The sequence below is a fragment of the Gossypium raimondii genome, chromosome 1 (assembly GCF_025698545.1).
Source record: "Gossypium raimondii isolate GPD5lz chromosome 1, ASM2569854v1, whole genome shotgun sequence".
Classification (NCBI taxonomy): Eukaryota; Viridiplantae; Streptophyta; class Magnoliopsida; order Malvales; family Malvaceae; genus Gossypium; species Gossypium raimondii.
In genome coordinates, this window is record NC_068565.1 from 7,367,062 (window position 1) to 7,389,076 (window position 22,015).

The window sequence follows — 22,015 nt, forward strand, 5'->3', positions numbered from 1 at the left end:
AACACTATAAATATTTAAAAATGTTCAAAAAATGTGCACCACAAACCAGAAACTATGCGATGAAGGTGAAGAAAGTTAGAAATCAACAATCAGGATATTGTTTTGCAATTTTCACCATTCCATTATTTTGGGGGGGAAAATTGTTATGTAGATTTGAAAGTTTCATAGCGGTCTTATATAGCACCAAGAAAACAGGATTTCGGTTGAAAATGCAATAAATATTCAAGCATGATGGCTACCATGCAGTCAACAATTATGTAACATATTATGGTCAAAGCAGCCAATTTTCAATGTTATCTCTTCGTTTATATCTTTTGTCTGGTCCATATAAATAGGCTTATATCTAACGTCGCTATTGTCAGATCTAGAAATGATGAAAATCTAGGAAAAGGAATAACCAAAGAGTACACTCCTCTAATTTGTATCTATTATCTCTAAAATGGAAGAAGCCTTCTTATTGGTTCTTTTTCTGTGCTTGCTTCTCTTCTTTACTACAAGAACTTTGGCACTAAACACTATAACTCCGGGGCAGTCCATAAAAGATGGTGAAACTCTTTTGTCAGCTGGTGGAAACTTTGAACTGGGATTTTTCAGTCCTGGGAATTCTAAGAGGTATGTGGGAATTTGGTACAAGAAAGTGTCAACTGGGACTGTTGTATGGGTTGTCAATACTCAATAGGGAAACTTCAGTTTCTGATGCCTCTGGAGTTTTAAGTATCAATGACGATGGAATTCTTTCAATTATGAATGGCACCAAAGGCATTGTTTGTGTAACAGGTCAATTTTGACCTGGGTCTAAAGACCCAAAATCAATAAAAATAAAGTCCATTACAATGCCAGCTCAAACCACATGGCCCAAATTAAACCCCAACTGGCCCAAAAAAATCAAGTCCGATATGTCCACAACCTAAACTGGTTTCAGTAAAGAAACCAGAACCCTAACCCTAAGGCGTAGTTTCCCCCTGCTGCCCCTGTGCCTCAGCAGCACGTTCGACGCCCGAGGCGGCCTCCAGTTGCACCAAAATGGAAATCTTTCTGCCAATTGACCCAACGCCTGCAAAAGAACCAAAAAGAAACAGCAAGAAAAAAAGCAAGAACAATAGAAGCAACAGAAGTGAAAAGTAAAAGAAAAAATTGGTGTTTCGGCTTTATAAGCCAGCAACCAAACGATTTAAAAGGGGGAGGGAAAAAAAAGGAGATATTGTATGAAAAGATTCGAAAAATAAAAACAAAAACTTTGAGGTGATTACTGTCTCTTTTTTAAATCTGTTACCTTGTTTATTTTTATATTTTTTCATTTCTAAGTATAAAAAAATAAAAGAAAGGAAAGGGGGTTTACTTGCGCCGCGCCGGAGGAGGAGAAGCCGAACGGTTTCCATTTAGTTCTAGGGTTCGTGGCCACCTTTCAAAGGATTCAACCTTGAATCCAAGTTCTAGGGGTGACAAACTTTAAGTGGGGCTAAGAAAGGCCAGATTTTGCACCCCCGGCCGCCACTTGCGGCAGAGCTACAGCGGAGGTGCGCCGGATCCCTCGATCAGAGACTTAAGCCGGTCTTAGGAGGGGAGGCCTCTGGTTTTTTTCTAAAAATAAGGGATAAAATGTTTTTTTGTTGATTTTTTAGTATTTATAAGGTGTAAAAATGGCGTCGTTTTGGACCTTAGCATCAGTGGCCAAAATGACGCCGTTTAGCATAAAAACCCAAGGGCCGACCCGAGTTCGACCCGACCCGGAGATCAGATCCGCGTGTTTCCATACTAATGGGATATTTTCTTGGCGAGTCCTTCCGCTTCTCTCGTGGTTTTCGATTTTGTCCTTTTTTATTTTTCTATTTTACCACATAATTTTAATTCTCTTTCAATTTAGTCTTTCGTATGCCCCCCAGTGAATGACGCGTGTGCAGATTTGGGTTTTATTCCTATTTGGACCCCGTTAGTTGTCACACATATCATTTTGGTCCTTTTTCTCTTATTTGTTACTGATTTGCCCTAAAAACTTCGTCTAGTTTCATTTTAGTCCTTTTTGTACTTCTCATTTTTAATTTGAGCCCTAAAACCTTGTTTACTTTTTGATTTAGTCCTTAACCTGCTATTATAATTATTCTTCCTATTAAATTAATTATTTTAATAGTATTAACATTATTATACTGTATTATTATTTATTATTAATATTATTATCCTGATCTCATTTATGCATTTTTTATTCTAAAAGTTTGTTATACATATTACATATACGCATATATTTTTCTAATACATATACGTATATATTTAAAAGTTATTATAAATTTATCTTTATATCTCATTTTTTATATACATACGTTTTTTATAATATATGCATATACGTACATGAATTTTATATATATACATACTTATATATTTTTATATTATATAATTTACATACGTAGTTATATATATCTATATACACATTTTTTTAATTTTCATAAATACGTATATACATATTGTAATACCCAATTTTAGCCCGGGCTCACATATGGAAACATAATTTTTGAGGATATGCAATCTTAGATATGATATGCAATCCTAGATATGATATGCAATCTTAGATATGATATATGCAATCTTAGATATGATATGTAATCTTAGAAGATATGATTTTGTAATCTTAGAGATTTAATTTGTAGATACCCTTTAATCTCAGCCGTTGATGTAATTGATTTGTACCGTTGGATTTGGGGAGGCTCAACTATAAATAGAGGCCTCTCCCTTCATTGTAAAAAAAAAAGGGAAAAGAGGAAGAGGAATAAAAAAGAACGATTTGTAGTTTTTTAAAGGTGGCTTACTATTTTTTTTCTTTAGATTATTTTTTTTACTTATTCACGATTTTAAAAAAGGGAGAATGTGATACCATTGCGAATTTTATTTATTTTTTTATTTAGCCCCTCCGCCTTTTAATGTTTTTGTAATTAAGTTTTCTTTATTTTTTAATTTACCCTTTTATTTATTTTAAATTCCAATTTAATCCTTTTGAACGACACCGTTTTAGAGAAGAAGGGAAAATTTCCCTTCCAGCCCCTCTATGTAATTCGCTCGTTCAATTTAGTCCTCCAAATTTTATTTATTTGTAGATTGACCCCAAATTTGTTTACTTGTAGTTCAATTTAATCCTTTTTATATTTTTCTTAAAATTAGTTAATTTTGTTAATGTAATTATTATTATTATTATTATTATTTTCATATGTAATTATTATTATTTTAGCTGTATATATACTTGTTTCTATGTGCGTATTTATATTTTTTTAAAAACTAATATATTTAGCATATTTATTTTTTAATATGAGGTACTTATTTTTATTTTATTTTATTTATATATAATTATTTTTTATAATCTATATATGTTATATTTATCTTTGTATATATATGTATGTATGCATATTAATATTTTTAACCAGTTTTTTATATACTTGTATATATATATGAATATATATATTTTAAATGCTCAAATATATGTATTTTTAACACTTACTTTATAATTTATATTTTATTTTCACAAATGCATTATATATTCCGCTTTTATAAATTTTAATCCAAAGTTACATATGTAAATTATGTGTATGGCTTTTAATTTCAATTTATATATTATGTGCCTTTTATTCTTTATATTTTGTTTATTTTCTTCATTCGATTATTAATTCATGTTTTCGTTTATATGTTAAAAAGAATTGTTTTTTATGATTTATTTGATATTTTGTATGTGATTATTTTTATTATGTATATTGATTTTATTTATTCATTTATTTATATTATTTCTAGGCCTTTGTAATATTTATTATTGCATTGTATATTTAATATAGCATCACATCATTCTTTACTCGATTTCAAACTTTTCAAAATTGAGAGAATGCTTGAATTTAGGATTTTCAAGGAAATTGAGCCCTAACGTATTGGGTTCCGATTTTCTTCGTTAAGTCTAACAATCGAGCATTTCTCTTTAATCAAAAAATAAGAATTCATTATTGGGAATTCAACACGTTGTGTCCTAACGTATTGGATGTGACGCATTGATTTCTCGAAATGAATTTTTTTTCTAAAAACAATAAAGGAAATATTCCGAGTTTGGGATTTTAAAGGAATTGTGCCCTAACGTATTGGGTGTGATTTCTTAAATCTTGGATAAGTGGATGTTCTTTTAAAGTAAAGGAAATATTCCGAGTTTGGGATTCTAGAGGAATCGTGCCCTAACGTATTGGGTGTGATTTCTTAAATCTTGGATAAGTGGATGTTCTTTCAAAATTTTATTGTACAAGTATTTTGGCCCAATTCATTTTGGGGAAAATTAGAATGCTGTGACCTAACGCATTGGGTGTGGTATCTTCTTTCTATGAAATAATAAGGGTCTTAATATGTAGCCTTTTAAGTTTTGCTAAGGATTACATTTTTTCCAAATTCTCGACCTTAAGACACTAATTAATTAACTAGGTACCAATTTTGGGCATTACGAGGGTGCTAATCCTTCCTCATACGTAACTGACTCCCGGATCCGTTTTTCTAAAACTCGTAGACCAAAGCCGTTTTTTTAAGTGATCCAATCACACCCTAATAGAGATTGGTGGTGACTCCCAATTTTAATTTTTTAAAAAAGTCGACAACCTAAAACATTTTTGTTTTTCAAAAGATGGTTTCGACAGCTTGGCGACTCCACTGGGGACTTTTTAAAAAAAATAAGAGAGTCGAGCCACAAAGTTAATTAACTTTTGTCTTATGGTCGAGAAAATATTTTTTAAAAAAACTCATAACATCCTTTTGCATTCCTTACCTTCTTGTTTAAATATTGTTTGCATTATGCATTTCATGAGTTGAACAATTTTACCCTTTTAAGTGGGAGTAAGAAGCTATGCCTTCATGAGGTTCACCTCCGTGTAGTGTAGTGGATTGCTTTCGGGATACATCCGTACCTATGTCTTCGTGAGATTTTCATCTCCGTGTAGCCATAGGGAAATGTATTCCCCTGAACCGAACTCGATCCATATGAGCCTATAATGGGTGAGGATTGAGGAATCTGCTGGTTCGGGTATCTTTACTCTAGAAGCCAAACCTCATATAATGAACCTTAGGAATCCACCCTAAGTAGAACTATACTAAACCCTAGTAGATATTCGAGTAGGAATTTTACTATTATATTATATGTTTATATGATACTGACTTTTCGTGTTTTATTTACATGTCATGGCATTTCATTTCATTATAAAAGAGGTGTTGATTCATGTTCAATTGCTAAATAGAGAGCTGGTCATAAGAAAATGAGTTTCTTGATAAAGTGGATGACAATATGGTTGTCTGAATATGGTCCAAGAACACATGATAAGAGAAGGATGATAATTTAATGGAGGACTATGGCTCCGTTGCCCAAGAATTCAAGATGACAGAGATTATTTGAGAACCGTTGAACCTTCTTAAAGAGAAGCCAATGAGCATCACGAGGATGAGTGAACAACAAGTTACGGCCCGGATCGAGCAAAAAGGAGATAGAAGAGACGTTTTTGAAGAGTTCGTGAGATTTATCTTAACACTCGAATGAAGAAGAACATCGAATGTCTTCGCCTATGAGGGTAAGGCCGTATAAATATTTATTTTATATAAAGAGATTTGTTTTCTAGTCAAGTTCTTTAAATGGAATTGAATCAGAATCAACATCTCTTTATGCATTCATTGCATGCATTCACATTACATGATATCATATGCATTAAAGTCCACTAAAAGATTCTAATTGATATAAATCATTCCTCAGTTAATCTGGAAACCAACCAGCCTACTAAACACCGCTATGGTACTCGATTGAAAACTAAAGGATATGGATCAAAGGATGGAAAGACTAGAACAATCCCAAAAGGAAATGCAGTAGCAACTTCAAAAGCAAATGAATTAGCAGCAAAAAATGATAGACAAAATGATAGAATCTCAAGGGAGTAAGATGACTCAGTTAACTCAATGGTTCAACAAAGGAACTGATAAAGGAAAAGGCTCTGTGCTCAATAATCAAGAATGAGACAATGAGGGACCTGTTTATCCTCCAGACTTTACCCCCCAACAAGTTGAGATATACCCGCGTAGGTCCTCTGTTACCATTAATCCTCTGGGTGACGCTGCAACGCTATTGAATCTCCAAGCAGGATCAGGCTCTAACCCCAGAGCCAACTTTGTTAATCCTGCTATCCCTGATTTCGATGAGACGGCTAGAAAAGAGAAAATGAATGATGAATTGCCAAAACAGCTAGAGAAAAAGTACAAATGGTTGGAAGAGAAATTTAGAGCGATGGAATGTGCAGAAGGCTACTATGGGATGGATGCTAAAGAATTGAGTCTGGTTCCGAATTTAGTGCTACCTTACAAATTTAAAATGCCAGAGTTTGAGAAATATAATGAAACCAGTAGCCCCGAAGCTCGTATTACCATGTTCTGTAGACGAATGACCGGTTATGTCAATAATGACCAACTCTTGATTCATTGCTTCCAGGATAGCCTCACAGGGGCAGCATCCAAGTGGTACAATCGATTGAACCGTACCCAGATTAATTCATGAAGAGATTTGGTACAGGCATTCATAAAGCAGTACAGTCATGTGACATATATGGTTCCTGATAGAATCACCTTACAGAATTTGGAAAAGAAATCAAATGAAAGCTTCAGGCAGTATGTACAGAGGTGGAAGGAGGTCGCCGTCCAAGTTCAGCCACCGCTCTTGGAAAGGGAAATGACAATGTTATTCATAAATACATTGAAAGCTCCATTCATCACACATATGTTAGGGAGTACGGCAAAAAGCTTTTCTGACATAATCATGAATGGTGAAATGATTAAAAGTGTCATAAGGAGCGGAAAGATTGATGCTGGAGGAAATAACAGAAGGCAAGCCTCAAAAGAAAAGGGAAATGAGGTGAACAACGTGAATACGAACGACAAATTGATTGCTAACCAACAGGGTTCATCAAGACAAGAATTAAGTGTGAAGCCAGGTACTGAAAAGCTCCAGTTCACGTCAATTCCAATGCCGTACAAGGAGCTGTATCAAAGCTTATTCAATGCGCATGTTGTTGCTCATTTACATGTGAAGCCTCCACAGCCCCCGTATCCCAAATGGTATGATGCAAGTGCACAATGTGATTATCATGCAGGAATTACAGGGCATTCTATAGAAAATTGCATTACCTTCAAAAAGCTAGTTGAAAAATTCATCAACATGGGTATTGTCAAGATAGATGGTTCATCTAGTACCAAGTCATGATTGAATATGAAGGGGAGTCAAGAAGTGTTCACGATGAAACAACTAAAGAAGAGACCTTGTCAGATTTTTGCCCTTATAGACTTGGAAGTGTTTTAAATAATTAGACTGCAGAAGAAGCCCCTGTAGTATTTAGAGATTACTCAGAGTAATGTTTAAAACACACTTGTTGCCTTCAGCCTAGAGGCAATAAGAATTCCTTTATGAAATAGGCTCATGTCTGAACGTTGTTATTCTAATAAAATACATCTTTGCATTCATTTTTAAGCCAATATTCTTTCATTCTTTTCGAATAATTATACTTTCATTCTTTCGGATCTTCTTCCATATTATTCTATTCATTCATAATTGTACAAATGATTATTCATACATTCTTTTGTATATTATTTGGTACCTATTATGGGTCCCCAGATATCAACGACATGAGTGATGCTGTTACGAATTCAGAAGTTCCTTTTAGTGAGATATGTGTTTAGAGGGATCTCATGACTTTAAAGATGGCATAGATTGTTGCCTATTTTCAGACTTGTTACAGATGGTCGAACAGGAATGAAATCTTACCTCATAAGGAGACAATGGAGATTGTGACCTTAAGGGAGCGTGCATAACCAAAGAAATGAAGCAGAACCTTGTTGAGTTACTTCAAAAAGTTCAAAGATGTCTTCATATGGTCATGCTTGGGTATGCATTGACATTGTAGTCTGAATAATAATGCAATAAAAAAAAATTTACAGTATGTTCAAGATTAACATCATGAACGATGCATTCTTTGCCGGGGCAATGCCTTCTTCTTTGGCTCATAATGGTTTAGCCCGTCGAAGTCAAGTTGTCATTTCTCCGTTGTTAGATTTCATATTAATTGAAGAGGAAGATCCAAAGTTTTCGTCATAGTTAAAATTATGCCCCAAAAGGCTCTATCAAAGAAATTTGATCACAAAGAAGATTTTACATTGGTTCTGATCGAAAGGGATAACGAAGACTTGTCTAATCCTATGAGTTCAGATTCAAAAAAAAACAAAAACAAAAACAAAAAAAATGAAAAAAAAAGGAAAAATGGAGAGGCCAAAGTGAAAACCTGCAAAGGACACTTTGAGACCAAAGGGGATTTGAGTTGAAAACCCGAAAAGGGCGGCTCAAATATTTATTAGAATGGGGCACGAGGTGATTAGAGCAACTTGGGGCATGTGGTGATCTTGGTATACCTGAATTATCAAGAAAATGTAGGCAACATCTTGGGGCATTGGCAGAGTACTGTGGATCTCCTAAACACATGTCAAACTCAGATGAATCTTCAAAAAAAAAAGTTTGTACAGAGAAGTTCAAGCTGCGATATCTAGGGCACCCAATATTCATATTATTTATACTAAATTTGTTATTCTCGGAACACTTCATTCGTTTCCAAGATACGTATTCCCAATTAATCTCTTTGTTATTCTTCTTTACTATCTTTGATAATTTATTTCAAGTTATGCTCAGAATTATCTTTATTTCATCCATCGTTTTGTTCTTTTTGCAAGCATGTTGCATTAGAATAATGATCAATGGACTAATAAAACTTTCACGAAGGAAGTTTTGTATATTATTCTAGAAGTTTCTAAATAATACAAGAGCCTGAAATAGGACTATTATTTAGAACACACCGGGATTAAAGGTTGGAAATCTGAAAAGGAACAGTCTAAACTAGGACTTTCTCTTTGGATTTTGTTGTCAAAAATTGGATGTCGTGTTGATGACAAAGCCTAGATCAACAAGCAATTAATGATCACCAGGCAATAGAAAGAGGTTACCTCAGGGAAGAGAGCCTTCAGTTGCGCGTGAGCCTTTGGTACGACACCTTGGGAATGGTGTAAGAGACTAGAAAGATTTAGATCCTGTATCTCTAAATTGTGATAGGAGAGGATTGAAGAAAAGTCATATACTCTTGGGTTACAGTGGGAGAACGATGCTATGAATTTTTGCACCCCAATGGATTAAACTTGGAGGTTCACAGTGGGGGGCAACCTGGCTAAATGTTTCTTTAGAAAAGCCAGTCAACCAAGAAGGCGTTGTAGCACGTTAGTCACAAAGCCTTAATAAACTTTGAGTAATGACAACCTAAACGGGATCATTCTCGGAAAAATAAAATTTTGCATTCATGCAAGCACCATTCATACATGTCTAGTTAGGAGCATTTGATGCATTTTGATCATGCCATTCTAATCATTAGGCATAATTAGGTTCATTATACAGGCCATGTTCCACAGAGAACAGATCAGTGAAATAACAAATCTTGTCTTCCTGCATTGACAGTGGAAATGATCGAAGATGGCAGATTTTACCTCCCTGTGGTTATAGTGGAGTACATTGAAGCCAGTTATTCTACTTCCCTGGGCAACACTGGAATAGATTGAAGATTTTAGATCTTATTTCCCTAAGCAGTAGTGGAGCAGATCGAAGATGGCAGATTTTACCTCCCTGTGGTTATAGTGGAGTACATTGAAGCCAATAATTCTACTTCCCTAGACAACAGTGGAATAGATTGAAGATTTCGGATCTTATCTCCTAAGCGATGAGTGGAGCGGATCAAGATGGCGATTTTACCTCCCGTGGTTATAGTGGAGTACATTGACGGCGATAATTCTACTTTCTGGACAATAGTGGAATAGATTGAAGATTTCAGATCTTATCTCCTTAGCGATGAGTGGAGCGGATCGAAGATGGCGATTTTACCTCCCGTGGTTATAGTGGAGTACGTTGAAGCCGATAATTCTACTTCCCGGACAACAATGGAATAGATTGAAGATTTCAGATCTTATCTCCCTAGCGAGAGTGGAGCAGATCGAAGATGGCGTATTTTACCTCCCTGTGGTTATAGTGGAGTACATTGAAGCAGTAATTCTACTTCTCTGGGCAACAGTGGAATAGATTGAAGATTTCAGATCTTATCTCCCAAAGCAGTAGTGGAGCAGATCGAAGATGACGGATTTTACCTCCCTCTGATTATAGTGGAGTACATTGAAGCCAGTAATTCTACTTCTCTGGACAACAGTGGAATAGATTGAAGATTTCAGATCTTATCTCCCTAGCGATGAGTGGAGCAGATCGAAGATGGCGATTTTACCTCCCGTGGTTATAGTGGAGTACATTGAAGGCGATAATTCTACTTCCCAGGCAACACTAGAATAGATTGAAGATTTCAGATCTTATCTCCCTAGCGATAGTGGAGCAGATCGAAGATGGCGGATTTACCCCTATGGTTATAGTGGAGCACATTGAAGCCGTAATTCTACTTTCCGGACAACGATGGAATAGATTGAAGATTTGAGATCTTATTTCCTAGCGATGAGTGGAGCGATCGAAGGTGGCGATTTTACCTCCTGCGGTTATAGTGGAGTACATTGAAGCCGATAATTCTACTTTCCGGACAACAATGGAATAAATTGAAGATTTCAGATCTTATCTCCTAGCGATGAGTGGAGCAGATCGAAGATGGCGGATTTTACCTCCCTGTGGTTATAGTGTAGTACATTGAAGCCGATAATTCTACTTCCACGGACAACGATGGAATAGATTGAAGATTTCAGATCTTATCTCCCTAACCAGTAGTGGAGCAGATCGAAGATGGCGGATTTTACCTCCCTGTGGTTATAGTGGAGTACATTGAAACCAGTAATTCAACTTCCCTGGGCAACAGTAGAATAGATTGAATATTTCAGATCTTATCTCCCTAAGCAGTAGTCGAGCAGATCGAAGATGGCGTATTTTACCTCCCTGCGATTATAGTGGAGTACATTGAAGCCAGTAATTCTACTTCCCTGGACAACAATGGAATAAATTGAAGATTTCAGATCTTATCCACCTAAGCAGTAGTGGAGCAGACCGAAGATGGCAGATTTTACCTCCCTGTGGTTATAGTGTTGTACATTGAAGCCAGTAATTCTACTTCCCTGGACAACAGTAGAATAAATTGAAGATTTCAGATCTTATCTCCCTAAGCAGTAGTGGAGCAGATCGAAGATGGCGGATTTTACCTCCTTGTGGTTATAGTGGAGTACATTGAAGCGAGTAATTCTACTTCCCTGGGCAACAGTGGAATAGATTGAAGATTTCAGATCTTATCTCCCTAAGCAGTAGTGGAGCAGATCGAAGATGGCGTATTTTACCTCTCTGTGGTTATAGTTGAGTACATTGAAGGCAGTAATTCTACTTCCCTGGGCAACAGTGGAATAGATTGAAAATTTCAGATCTTATCTCCCTAAGCAGTAGTGGAACAGATCGAAGATGGCGAATTTTCCCTCCCTACGGTTATAATGGAGTACATTGAAGCCAGTAATTCTACTTCCCTGGACAACAGTGGAATAAATTGAAGATTTCAGATCTTATCTCCCTAAGCAGTAGTGGAGCAGATCGAAGATGGCGAATTTTACCTCCCTGTGGTTATAGTGGAGTACATTGAAGCCAATAATTCTACTTCCCTGGACAACAGTGGAATAGATTGAATATTTCAGATCTTATCTCCCTAAGCAGTAGTGGAACAGATCGAATATGGCGTATTTTACCTCCCTGTGGTTATAGTGGAGTACATTGAAGCCAATAATTCTACTTCCCTGGACAACAGTGGAATAGATTGAATATTTCAGATCTTATCTCCCTAAGCAGTAGTGGAGCAGATCGAAGATGGCAGATTTTACCTCCCTCTAATTATAGTGGAGTACATTGAAGCCAGTAATTTTACTTCTCTAGACAACAGTGGAATAGATTGAAGATTTCAGATATTATCTCCCTAAGCAGTAGTGGAGCAGATCGAAGATGACTGATTTTACCTCCCTGTGGTTATAGTGGAGTACATTGAAGGCAGTAATTCTACTTCCCTGGGCAACAGTAGAATAGATTGAAGATTTAAGATCTTATCTCCCTAAGCAGTAGTGGAGCAGATCGAAGATGGCGGATTTTACCTCCCTATGGTTATAGTGGAGTACATTGAAGCCAGTAATTCTACTTTCCTGGACAACAGTGGAATAGATTGAAGATTTCAGATCTTATTTCCCTAAGCAGTAGTGAAGCAGATCGAAGGTGGCGGATTTTACCTCCCTGCGGTTATAGTGGAGTACATTGAAGCCAGTAATTCTACTTTCCTGGACAACAGTTGAATAAATTGAAGATTTCAGATCTTATCTCCCTAAGCAGTAGTGGAGCAGATCGAAGATGGCGGATTTTACCTCCTGTGGTTATAGTGGAGTACATTGAAGCCAGTAATTCAACTTCCCTGGGCAACAGTAGAATAGATTGAAGATTTCAGATATTATCTCCCTAAGCAGTAGTGGAGCAGATCGAAGATGGCAGATTTTACCTCCCTGCGATTATAGTGGAGTACATTGAAGCCCGTAATTCTACTTCCCTGGACAACAGTGGAACAAATTGAAGATTTCAGATCTTATCTCCCTAAGCAATAGTGGAGCAGATCGAAGATGGCGGATTTTACCTCCCTGTGGTTATAGTGTAGTACATTGAAGCCAGTAATTCTACTTCCCTGGACAACAGTGGAATAGATTGAAGATTTCAGATCTTATCTCCTAAGCGAGAGTGGAGCAGATCGAAGATGGCGGATTTTACCTCCCTGTGGTTATAGTGGAGTACATTGAAGCCAGTAATTCAACTTCCCTGGGCAACAGTAGAATAGATTGAAGATTTCAAATATTATCTCCCTAAGCAGTAGTGGAGCAGATCGAAGATGGCGTATTTTACCTCCCTGCGATTATAGTGGAGTACATTGAAGCCCGTAATTCTACTTCCCTGGACAACAGTGGAACAAATTGAAGATTTCAGATCTTATCTCCCTAAGCAATAGTGGAGCAGATCGAAGATGGCGGATTTTACCTCCCTGTGGTTATAGTGGAGTACATTGAAGCCAATAATTCTACTTCCCTGGACAACAGTGGAATAGATTGAAGATTTCAGATCTTATCTCCCTAAGCAGTAGTGGAGCAGATCGAAGATGGCGGATTTTACCTCCCTGTGGTTATAGTGGAGTACAGTGAAGGCAGTAATTCTACTTCCACGGGCAACAATGGAATAGATTGAAGATTTCAGATCTTATCTCCTAGCGAGAGTGGAGCAGATCAAGATGGCGTATTTTACCTTCCTGTGGTTATAGTCGAGTACATTGAAGGCAGTAATTCTACTTCCCTGGGCAATAGTGGAATAGATTGAAAATTTCAGATCTTATCTCCCTAAGCAGTAGTGGAACAGATCGAAGATGGCGGATTTTACCTCCCTGCGGTTATAATGGATTACATTGAAGCCAGTAATTCTACTTCCCTGGACAACAGTGGAATAAATTGAAGATTTCAGATCTTATCTCCCTAAGCAGTAGTGGAGCAGATCGAAGATGGCGGATTTTACCTCCCGTGGTTATAGTGGAGTACATTGAAGCGATAATTCTACTTCCACGGACAACAGTGAAATAGATTGAAGATTTCAGATCTTATCTCCCTAAGCAGTAGTGGAGCAGATAGAAGATGGTGTATTTTACCTCCCTATGGTTATAGTGGAGTACATTGAAGGCAGTAATTCTACTTCCCTGGGCAACAGTGGAATAGATTGAAGATTTCAGATCTTATCTCCTAGCGATAGTGGAGTAGATCAAGATGGCGATTTTACCTCCTCCGATGATAGTGGAGTACATTGAAGCCGATAATTCTACTTCCCGGACCACGTGGAATAGATTGAAGATTTGAGATCTTATCTCCCTAGCGAGAGTGGAGCGGATCGAAGATGGCAGATTTTACCTCCCTGTGGTTATAGTGGAGTACATTGAAGGCAGTAATTCTACTTCCCTGGGCAACAGTGGAATAGATTGAAGAGTTCAGATCTTATCTCCCTAAGCAGTAGTGGAGCAGATCGAAGATGGCGGATCTTACCTCCCTATGGTTATAGTGGAGTACATTGAAGCTAGTAATTCTACTTTCCTGGACAACAGTGGAATAGATTGAAGATTTCAGATCTTATTTCCCTAAGTAGTAGTGGAGCAGATCGAAGATGGCGGATTTTACCTCCATGCGGTTATAGTGGAGTACATTAAAGCCAGTAATTCTACTTCTCTGGACAACAGTGGAATAAATTGAAGATTTCAGATCTTATCTCCCTAAGCAGAAGTGGAGCAGATCGAAGATGGCGGATTTTACCTCCCTGTGGTTATAGTGTTGTACATTGAAGCCAGTAATTCTACTTCCCTGGACAACAGTGGAATAGATTGAAGATTTCAGATCCTATCTCCCTAAGCAGTGGTGGAGCAGATCGAAGATGGCGGATTTTGCCTCCCTGTGGTTATAGTGGAGTACATTGAAGGCAGTAATTCTACTTCCCTGGGCAACAGTGGAATAGATTGAAGATTTCAGATCTTATCTCCCTAAGCAGTAGTGGAGCAGATCGAAGATGGCGGATTTTACCTCCCTGTGGTTATAGTGTAGTACATTGAAGGCGATAATTCTACTTCCCGGACAACAAGTGGAATAGATTGAAGATTTCAGATCTTATCTCCTAAGCGATAGTGGAGCAGATCGAAGATGGCGATTTTACCTCCCGTGGTTATAGTGGAGTACATTGAAGGCGATAATTCTACTTCCCAGGCAACAATGGAATAGATTGAAGATTTCAGATCTTATCTCCTAGCGATAGTGGAGCAGATCGAAGATGGCGGATTTTTCCTCCCTGTGGTTATAGTGGAGTACATTGAAGCCAGTAATTCTACTTCCCTGGACAATAGTGGAATGGATTGAAGATTTCAGATATTATCTCCCTAAGCAGTAGTGGAGCAGATCGAAGATGGCGGATTTTACTCTTCCTGTGGTTATAGTGGAGTACATTGAAGCCAGTAATTTTACTTCCTTGGGCAACTGTGGAATAGATTGAAGATTTCATATTTTATCTCCTTAAGCAGTAGTGGAGTAGATAGAAGATGGCGGATTTTACCTCCCTGTGGTTACAGTGGAGTACATTGAAGCCAGTAATTCTACTTCCCTGGGCAACAGTGGAATTGATTGAAGATTGTAAGTCTTATCTCCCTGTAGTTGCAGTGGAATAGATTGAAGCACTAGCTCCTATACTTTTGAAGATGCAGTAGGAAGGAATGAGGCTACTTGAAGAAGATGAGTTTCATGTTCCAGCAAGACCGGGCAAAATTGGGCACTTTTAAAGTCTTTGCTCCGTTCCTGTTACACGACAACGAGCAAAGAGGGGCAGCTGTAATACCCAATTTTAGCCCGGACTCACATATGGAAACATAATTTTTGAGGATATGCAATCTTAGATATGATATGCAATCCTAGATATGATATGCAATCTTAGATATGATATATGAAATCTTAGATATGATATGTAATCTTAGAAGATATGATTTTGTAATCTTAGAGATTTAATTTGTAGATACCCTTTAATCTCAATAGTTGATGTAATTGATCTCATTGTTGGATTTGGGGAGGCTCAACTATAAATAGAGGCCTCTCCCTTCATTGTAAAAAAAAAGAGAAAAGAGGAAGAGGAATAAAAAAGAATGATTTGCAGTTTTTTAAAGGTGGCTTACTATTTTTTTCTTTCGATTATTTTTTTTACTTATTCACGATTTCAAAAAAGGGAGAAGGTGATACCACTGCGAATTTTATTTATTTATTTATTTAGCCCCTCCGCCTTTTAATGTTTTTTGTAATTAAGTTTTCTTTATTTTTTTAATTTACCCTTTTATTTATTTTAAATTCCAATTTAATCATTTTGAACGACACCGTTTTAGAGAAGAAGGGAAAATTTTCCTTCCAGTCCTCCAAATTTTATTTATTTGCAGATTGACCCCAAATTTGTTTACTTGTAGTTCAATTTAATCCTTTTATATTTTTCTTAAAATTAGTTAATTTTTTAATGTAATTATTATTATTATTATTATTATTATTATTATTATTATTATTATTATTTTCATATGTAATTATTATTATTTTAGCTATATATATACTTGTTTCTATGTGCGTATTTATATTTTTTTAAAACTAATATATTTATATATTTATTTTTTAATATGAGGTACTTATTTTTATTTTTATTTTATTTATATATAATTATTTTTTATAATCTATATATGTTATATTTATCTTTGTATATATATGTATGTATACATATTAATATTTTAACCAGCTTTTTATATACTTGTATATATATATGAATATATATATATTTTAAATGCTCAAATATATGTATTTTTAACACTTACTTTATAATTTATATTTTATTTTCACAAATGCATTATATATTCTCGCTTTTATAAATTTTAATCCAAAGTTACATATGTAAATTATGTGTATGGCTTTTAATTTCAATGTATATATTATGTGCCTTTTATTCTTTATATTTTGTTTATTTTCTTCATTCGATTATTAATTCATGTTTTCGTTTATATGTTAAAAGAATTGTTTTTATGATTTATTTGATATTTTGTATGTGATTATTTTTATTATGTATATTGATTTTATTTATTCATTTATTTATATTATTTCTAGGCCTTTGTAATATTTATTATTGAATTGTATATTTAATATAGCATCACATCATTCTTTACTCGATTTCAAACTTTTCAAAATTGAGAGAATGCTTGAATTTAGGATTTTCAAGGAAATTGAGCCCTAACGTATTGGGTTCCGATTTTCTTCGTTAAGTCTAACAATCGAGCATTTCTCTTTAATCAAAAATAAGAATTCATTATTGGGAATTCAACACGTTGTGTCCTAACGTATTGGATGTGACGCATTGATTTCTCGAAATGAATTTTTTTTCTAAAAACAATAAAGGAAATATTCCGAGTTTGGGATTTTAAAGGAATTGTGCCCTAACGTATTGGGTGTGATTTCTTAAATCTTGGATAAGTGGATGTTCTTTTAAAGTAAATGAAATATTCTGAGTTTGAGATTCTAGAAGAATCGTGCCCTAACGTATTGGGTGTGATTTCTTAAATCTTGGATAAGTGGATGCTCTTTTAAAATTTTATTGTACAAGTATTTTGGGGAAAATTAGAATGCTGTGACCTAACGCATTGAGTGTGGTATCTTCTTTCTCTGAAATAATAAGGGTCTTAATATGTAGCCTTTTAAGTTTTGCTAAGGATTACGTTTTTTCCAAATTCTCGACCTTAAGACACTAATTAATTAACTAGGTACCAATTTTGGGCGTTACGAGGGTGCTAATCCTTCCTCATACGTAACTGACTCCCGGATCTGTTTTTCTAAAACTCGTAGACCAAAGCCGTTTTTTTAGGTGATCCAATCACACCCTAACAAAGATTGGTGGCGACTCCCAATTTTAATTTTTTAAAAAAGTCGACAACCTAAAACATTTTTGTTTTTCAAAAGATGGTTTCGACACATATTTATATACTTATATTTTTATATTATGTAATTTATATACATATCTATATACATATCTTTTAATTTTCATAAATATATCTGTACATGCTTATTTATATTTCTTATTATGTCTTATAATTTATATATATATATATATATACATCCATACATTTTTTACATTTTTATAATTTTATTCATTTTATGTTTACATTTTCATTATTATTTAAAAAACGTTTTAATTTTATTTGCTTACATACTTGTTATTTTGTGTGTTATTGATTTGTCCTTTTATTCATCTATTTTTTATTACTGTTGCTCATATTATTTTTTATACTCATGTATTCGATATTGTTTTATACGCGTATTAACAACGAATTTCATTTCTACCATTTTGAGTTAGATTAATTTATTCGATGCATGAATCATGATTTTAAAACAAGTAAAGCCTTGTATTTTGATTCGATAAGATTGTGCCCTAACTTATGGGGTTTCGATTTTCTCGATAAATCCAAATACACAAATCTTTTGAAACAAAAATTTTAAACGATCGTGAGAATTAGCAAAGGATCATGTTTTAACTTACGGGACACGATCATTTTTCTAAAACTTGAGATAATCTAATATCGTTTTAAAATAATCTTTTCGGTATTCATTCTCATATCGGGAACTTTAGACATTGCGTCCTAACTTACGGGACATAATTTTATTTCTCGATTAACGTGAAAATATGCCTCTATCTCAAAAATTTTCAATGTTTTGACAAAGGATCGTATTTTTAAAACTTTTCAAAATTTCCAATCCTCGACACCAATACATTAATTAATCAACTAGGTACCAATTTTGGGCGTTACGAGGGTGCTAATCCTTCCTCGTACGCAACTGACTCCCAAACCCATTTTTTTTGAATTTCGTAGACCAAAAAGCGTTGTTTTAATAAATTGAATTGTTTATTAAAAATAGCCATTTTCCGAGGTGACCCGATTACACCTCCTCAAAAAAGATTGGTGGCGACTCCCGTGTTCGTTTTCATTTTCAAAATCTAAGTCGATCCCGTTTTAACAAAAAAAATGGTGTCAAACAGTTTGATTTTCCAATACATCAAGAAATGAAGCAGAGGAGCCAATTGCACAACTCCTGGATTCGGGAAATTTCGTAGTGAAAGACCGAAATGATAATGATCCGACAAAATTTCTTTGGCAGAGTTTTGATTATCCTTACGGTAATAAACTTTGTCACCGGTTTTGACTGGCATATATCATCTTTGAAAAGCGTAGAAGATCCTGCTACAGGCCTATATTCTTTCAGGATCGAGCCACAGGGGTTACCACAGCTTGTTCTTAAGAAGGGGCCTTAAGTATTGTTTAATGCAAGATCATGGAATGGTGTTTATTTTACGGGAAGATCATTGCCTAAAGATTACACAGTATATTCATATGAGTTTGTCTTGAATAAGGATGAGGTTTATTACAAATTCGGGCCTCGAAATAAGTTTATCTTTTCAAGGTATTTATTGAATCCATCAGGTCTAGTACAACGCTCCATATGGAATGATGGAAAAAATGACTGGGAGGTTTTTTCCTCTACACAATCAGATCAGTGTTATATCTATGCCTATTTTGGACCATATTCTAGTTGCAGTATCGACAAATCTCCTTCATGTAAATGCTTGGAAGGGTTCATGGGCAGATTAGCATCTCCTGGGGATTTGGGTTCGGTAGATTGGTCAAAAGGATGTACTCGAAGAACACCATTGGCCTGTGATGGTAGAGATAGCTTTCTCAAGCAAACCAGACTGAAGATTCTGGACACTTCCAAATCTTGGTCAGACATTAGCATCAATCTTAAGGGCTGTGAGGAATTGTGTTTGAAGAATTGCTCTTGCACTGCATACGCAAATTTAGATATCTGAGAGGGAGGCTGTGGCTACCTGCTGTGGTTCGGAGACCTAATTTACATCATAGAATTCAGTGAGGGTGGACAAGACCTTTATATCAGGCTGGCTACTTCTGATCTAAGTAATGTTCCTTCTCTGTTTTCCATTTAGATTGATCAATGAAATTGAGTATAAACATTTGGGATATGTGTTTTAAACATGAAACCATTTTTTTGACTAATTATTCGTATTTCTTTCAGATCATATTCGAAGCAAAGGAAAGCTAAAAGAAAAGCAGAAGGCAGCAATCATAGCTAGCACTGTCATAATAGCCAGCAGAATGACAATACTAGCATCGGTGTTGTATGTCCGGAAGATGAAGCTCAAAAACACGGGTAAAAGAACACATTTACCAACTATAACCACAATCATAACATTGTTAGTTCTACAATATTTCAGTCAATCTCATACTAGTTCAATGACAATCAGGTGAAGAAGATTTAGAGTTGCCTGTATTCGATTTTGCAACCATATCTACGACAACGAATAACTTCTCAAGCGACAACAAGCTGGGCCAAGGTGGATTCGGTCCTATTTATAGGGTAAATAAGCTGCATTCTTTAAATTATACTTCACTCGCTATTTAACCATTTTGCACATTATAAATTTAAGGGCACATTGATTGAGGGGCAAGAAATAGCAGTGAAGAGACTTTCAAAGAATTCGGGACAAGGAATCGAAGAGTTCAAAAATGAAGTAACATTGATTGCTAAACTTCAGCACCGCAATTTTGTAAAGCTTTTTGGTTGCTGCATTAGGAAAGCTGAGAGGATGCTAATTTATGAGTATATGCCTAACAAAAGTTTAGACTACTTTATTTTCCGTTTGAGTCTACAATCTCCTAAATCTTCTTTTGCCCCCTACCTCTCGGGTTTTCTGTTATCCATTTTGATATATCTTTTTTGATGGTTACAAATCAAACAAGAAGAAAACTACTTGACTGGCGTATCCGAATGCATATTATTGATGGAATTGCTAGAGGGGTTCTTTATCTTCATCTGACTCTAGATTGAAGATTATCCATAGATATCTCAAAGCAAGCAATATTTTACTAGATAATGAAATGAACCCAAAGATTTCAGACTTCGGCTTGGCTCGGAAGTTCGGAGTAGATCAGATTCAGGCTAAAACTAAAAGAGTGGTTGGGACATAGTATGTATATAAGCGAGACTTGTCGGATGCATATTCCAGGCTGTTTTTAATGTTCTAATCTAACATTTTCTATTGCAGCGGTTACATGTCACTTGAATATGCCTTAGACGGGCTTTTTTCAATGAAATCTGATGTCTTTAGCTTCGGGGTTTTGGTTCTGGAGATAATATCAGGAAAGAAAAACAGGGGATTTTCCCATCCGGACCATGATCATAATCTTTTTAGACATGTAAGACATAAGACTGAATAACAAAAGTACACTTTTTTGTTTTCTGTTTCAAACAATAACATCATTTGTGATTCTAACTTCTCAGGCATGGAGATTATGGGCTGAAAAAAGGCCATTAGAACAAATCGATAAAGCATTGGGCGATTCATACGATGCAACCCAAGTTTTAAGATGCATCAATGTAGCTCTCCTATGTGTGCAACAAAGTCCTTCAGATAGACCAAACATGTCATTAGTATTGCTCATGTTGTGTGGTGAGAGTATATTACCCCAACCGGAGTAGCCTGAGTTTTTCATTCAAAGAAATCTGCCCATAGCTGACTCTATATCAGTAGAAAATGAAATGTACTTGATAAATGAATCTTATACTACATCATTAAAGCCACGATAAATGCTTCCAACATACCTTTATGATATGTTTGGATAAATCAATTAGGCTTTGTTTCATTCATATAATGACAAAAGAGAAATCTATAAATCAGGTGACAAATTAGACCAAGTAGAAGAAGATGAGATGTTGACAAATGAAACTTCAGGATAGCCAGGTGTTATGCTTGTTTTCTTTCATTTACTTTTAGACAGTCGCCCTTTAATAAGCAATGCCAGATCCATTAGGTTATCAATTTGTCAAAGTCAGCCCATTAACACATAAATGCATGACTTTTTTTATTTATTTTTGCCGCTACATCTTCTAAGCATCTTTGCGTGTTCAATTTGTTTATTCAATGAAAGGAATATTGGAGTCTCACTCATCAAGCCACCAAGAATCATCTTCTGTAGAAGATATCAGTTGGTATAATTATTTACCTTGCCTGAATTAAGGCCTATATTGTTTTCTGTTTTGCTTAATGCACAAGCAAGCAAGCAGGTTTGTATGTATATTCCTGAACCTACAACATGATGGGTTGAAGGCATGGAATTTATTTGGCAATAATGAGCTAAGAAGTTGAAAACCAATTCTATTGATATCTGCTCACCTCTTTTTATAAAATCACCAATATTAGTTAGCTTGAAATAATTGGATCAAAATAGTTAGATTACGACCAGCATCTTGTTTTGCAAATCTCATCATCCCAATCTTATTTTTTGTACCCAAACATATGTTG

At 35.5% G+C, this 22,015-nt stretch overlaps 1 protein-coding gene across 1 annotated transcript; it reads left to right on the plus strand.

Moving 5' to 3' along the window:
* Window positions 1-439: 439 nt before the first annotated feature.
* LOC105779829 (G-type lectin S-receptor-like serine/threonine-protein kinase At4g27290) lies at window positions 440-21,300 on the plus strand. The gene is given in 13 exon segments (XM_052624147.1): window positions 440-667; window positions 669-768; window positions 14,693-14,719; window positions 18,710-18,818; window positions 18,820-18,942; window positions 19,228-19,445; window positions 19,729-19,863; window positions 19,958-20,070; window positions 20,141-20,350; window positions 20,443-20,524; window positions 20,527-20,680; window positions 20,759-20,909; window positions 20,995-21,300. Coding segments are annotated over 13 exon segments (1,956 nt in total).
* The last annotated feature ends 715 nt before the right edge of the window (window positions 21,301-22,015 follow it).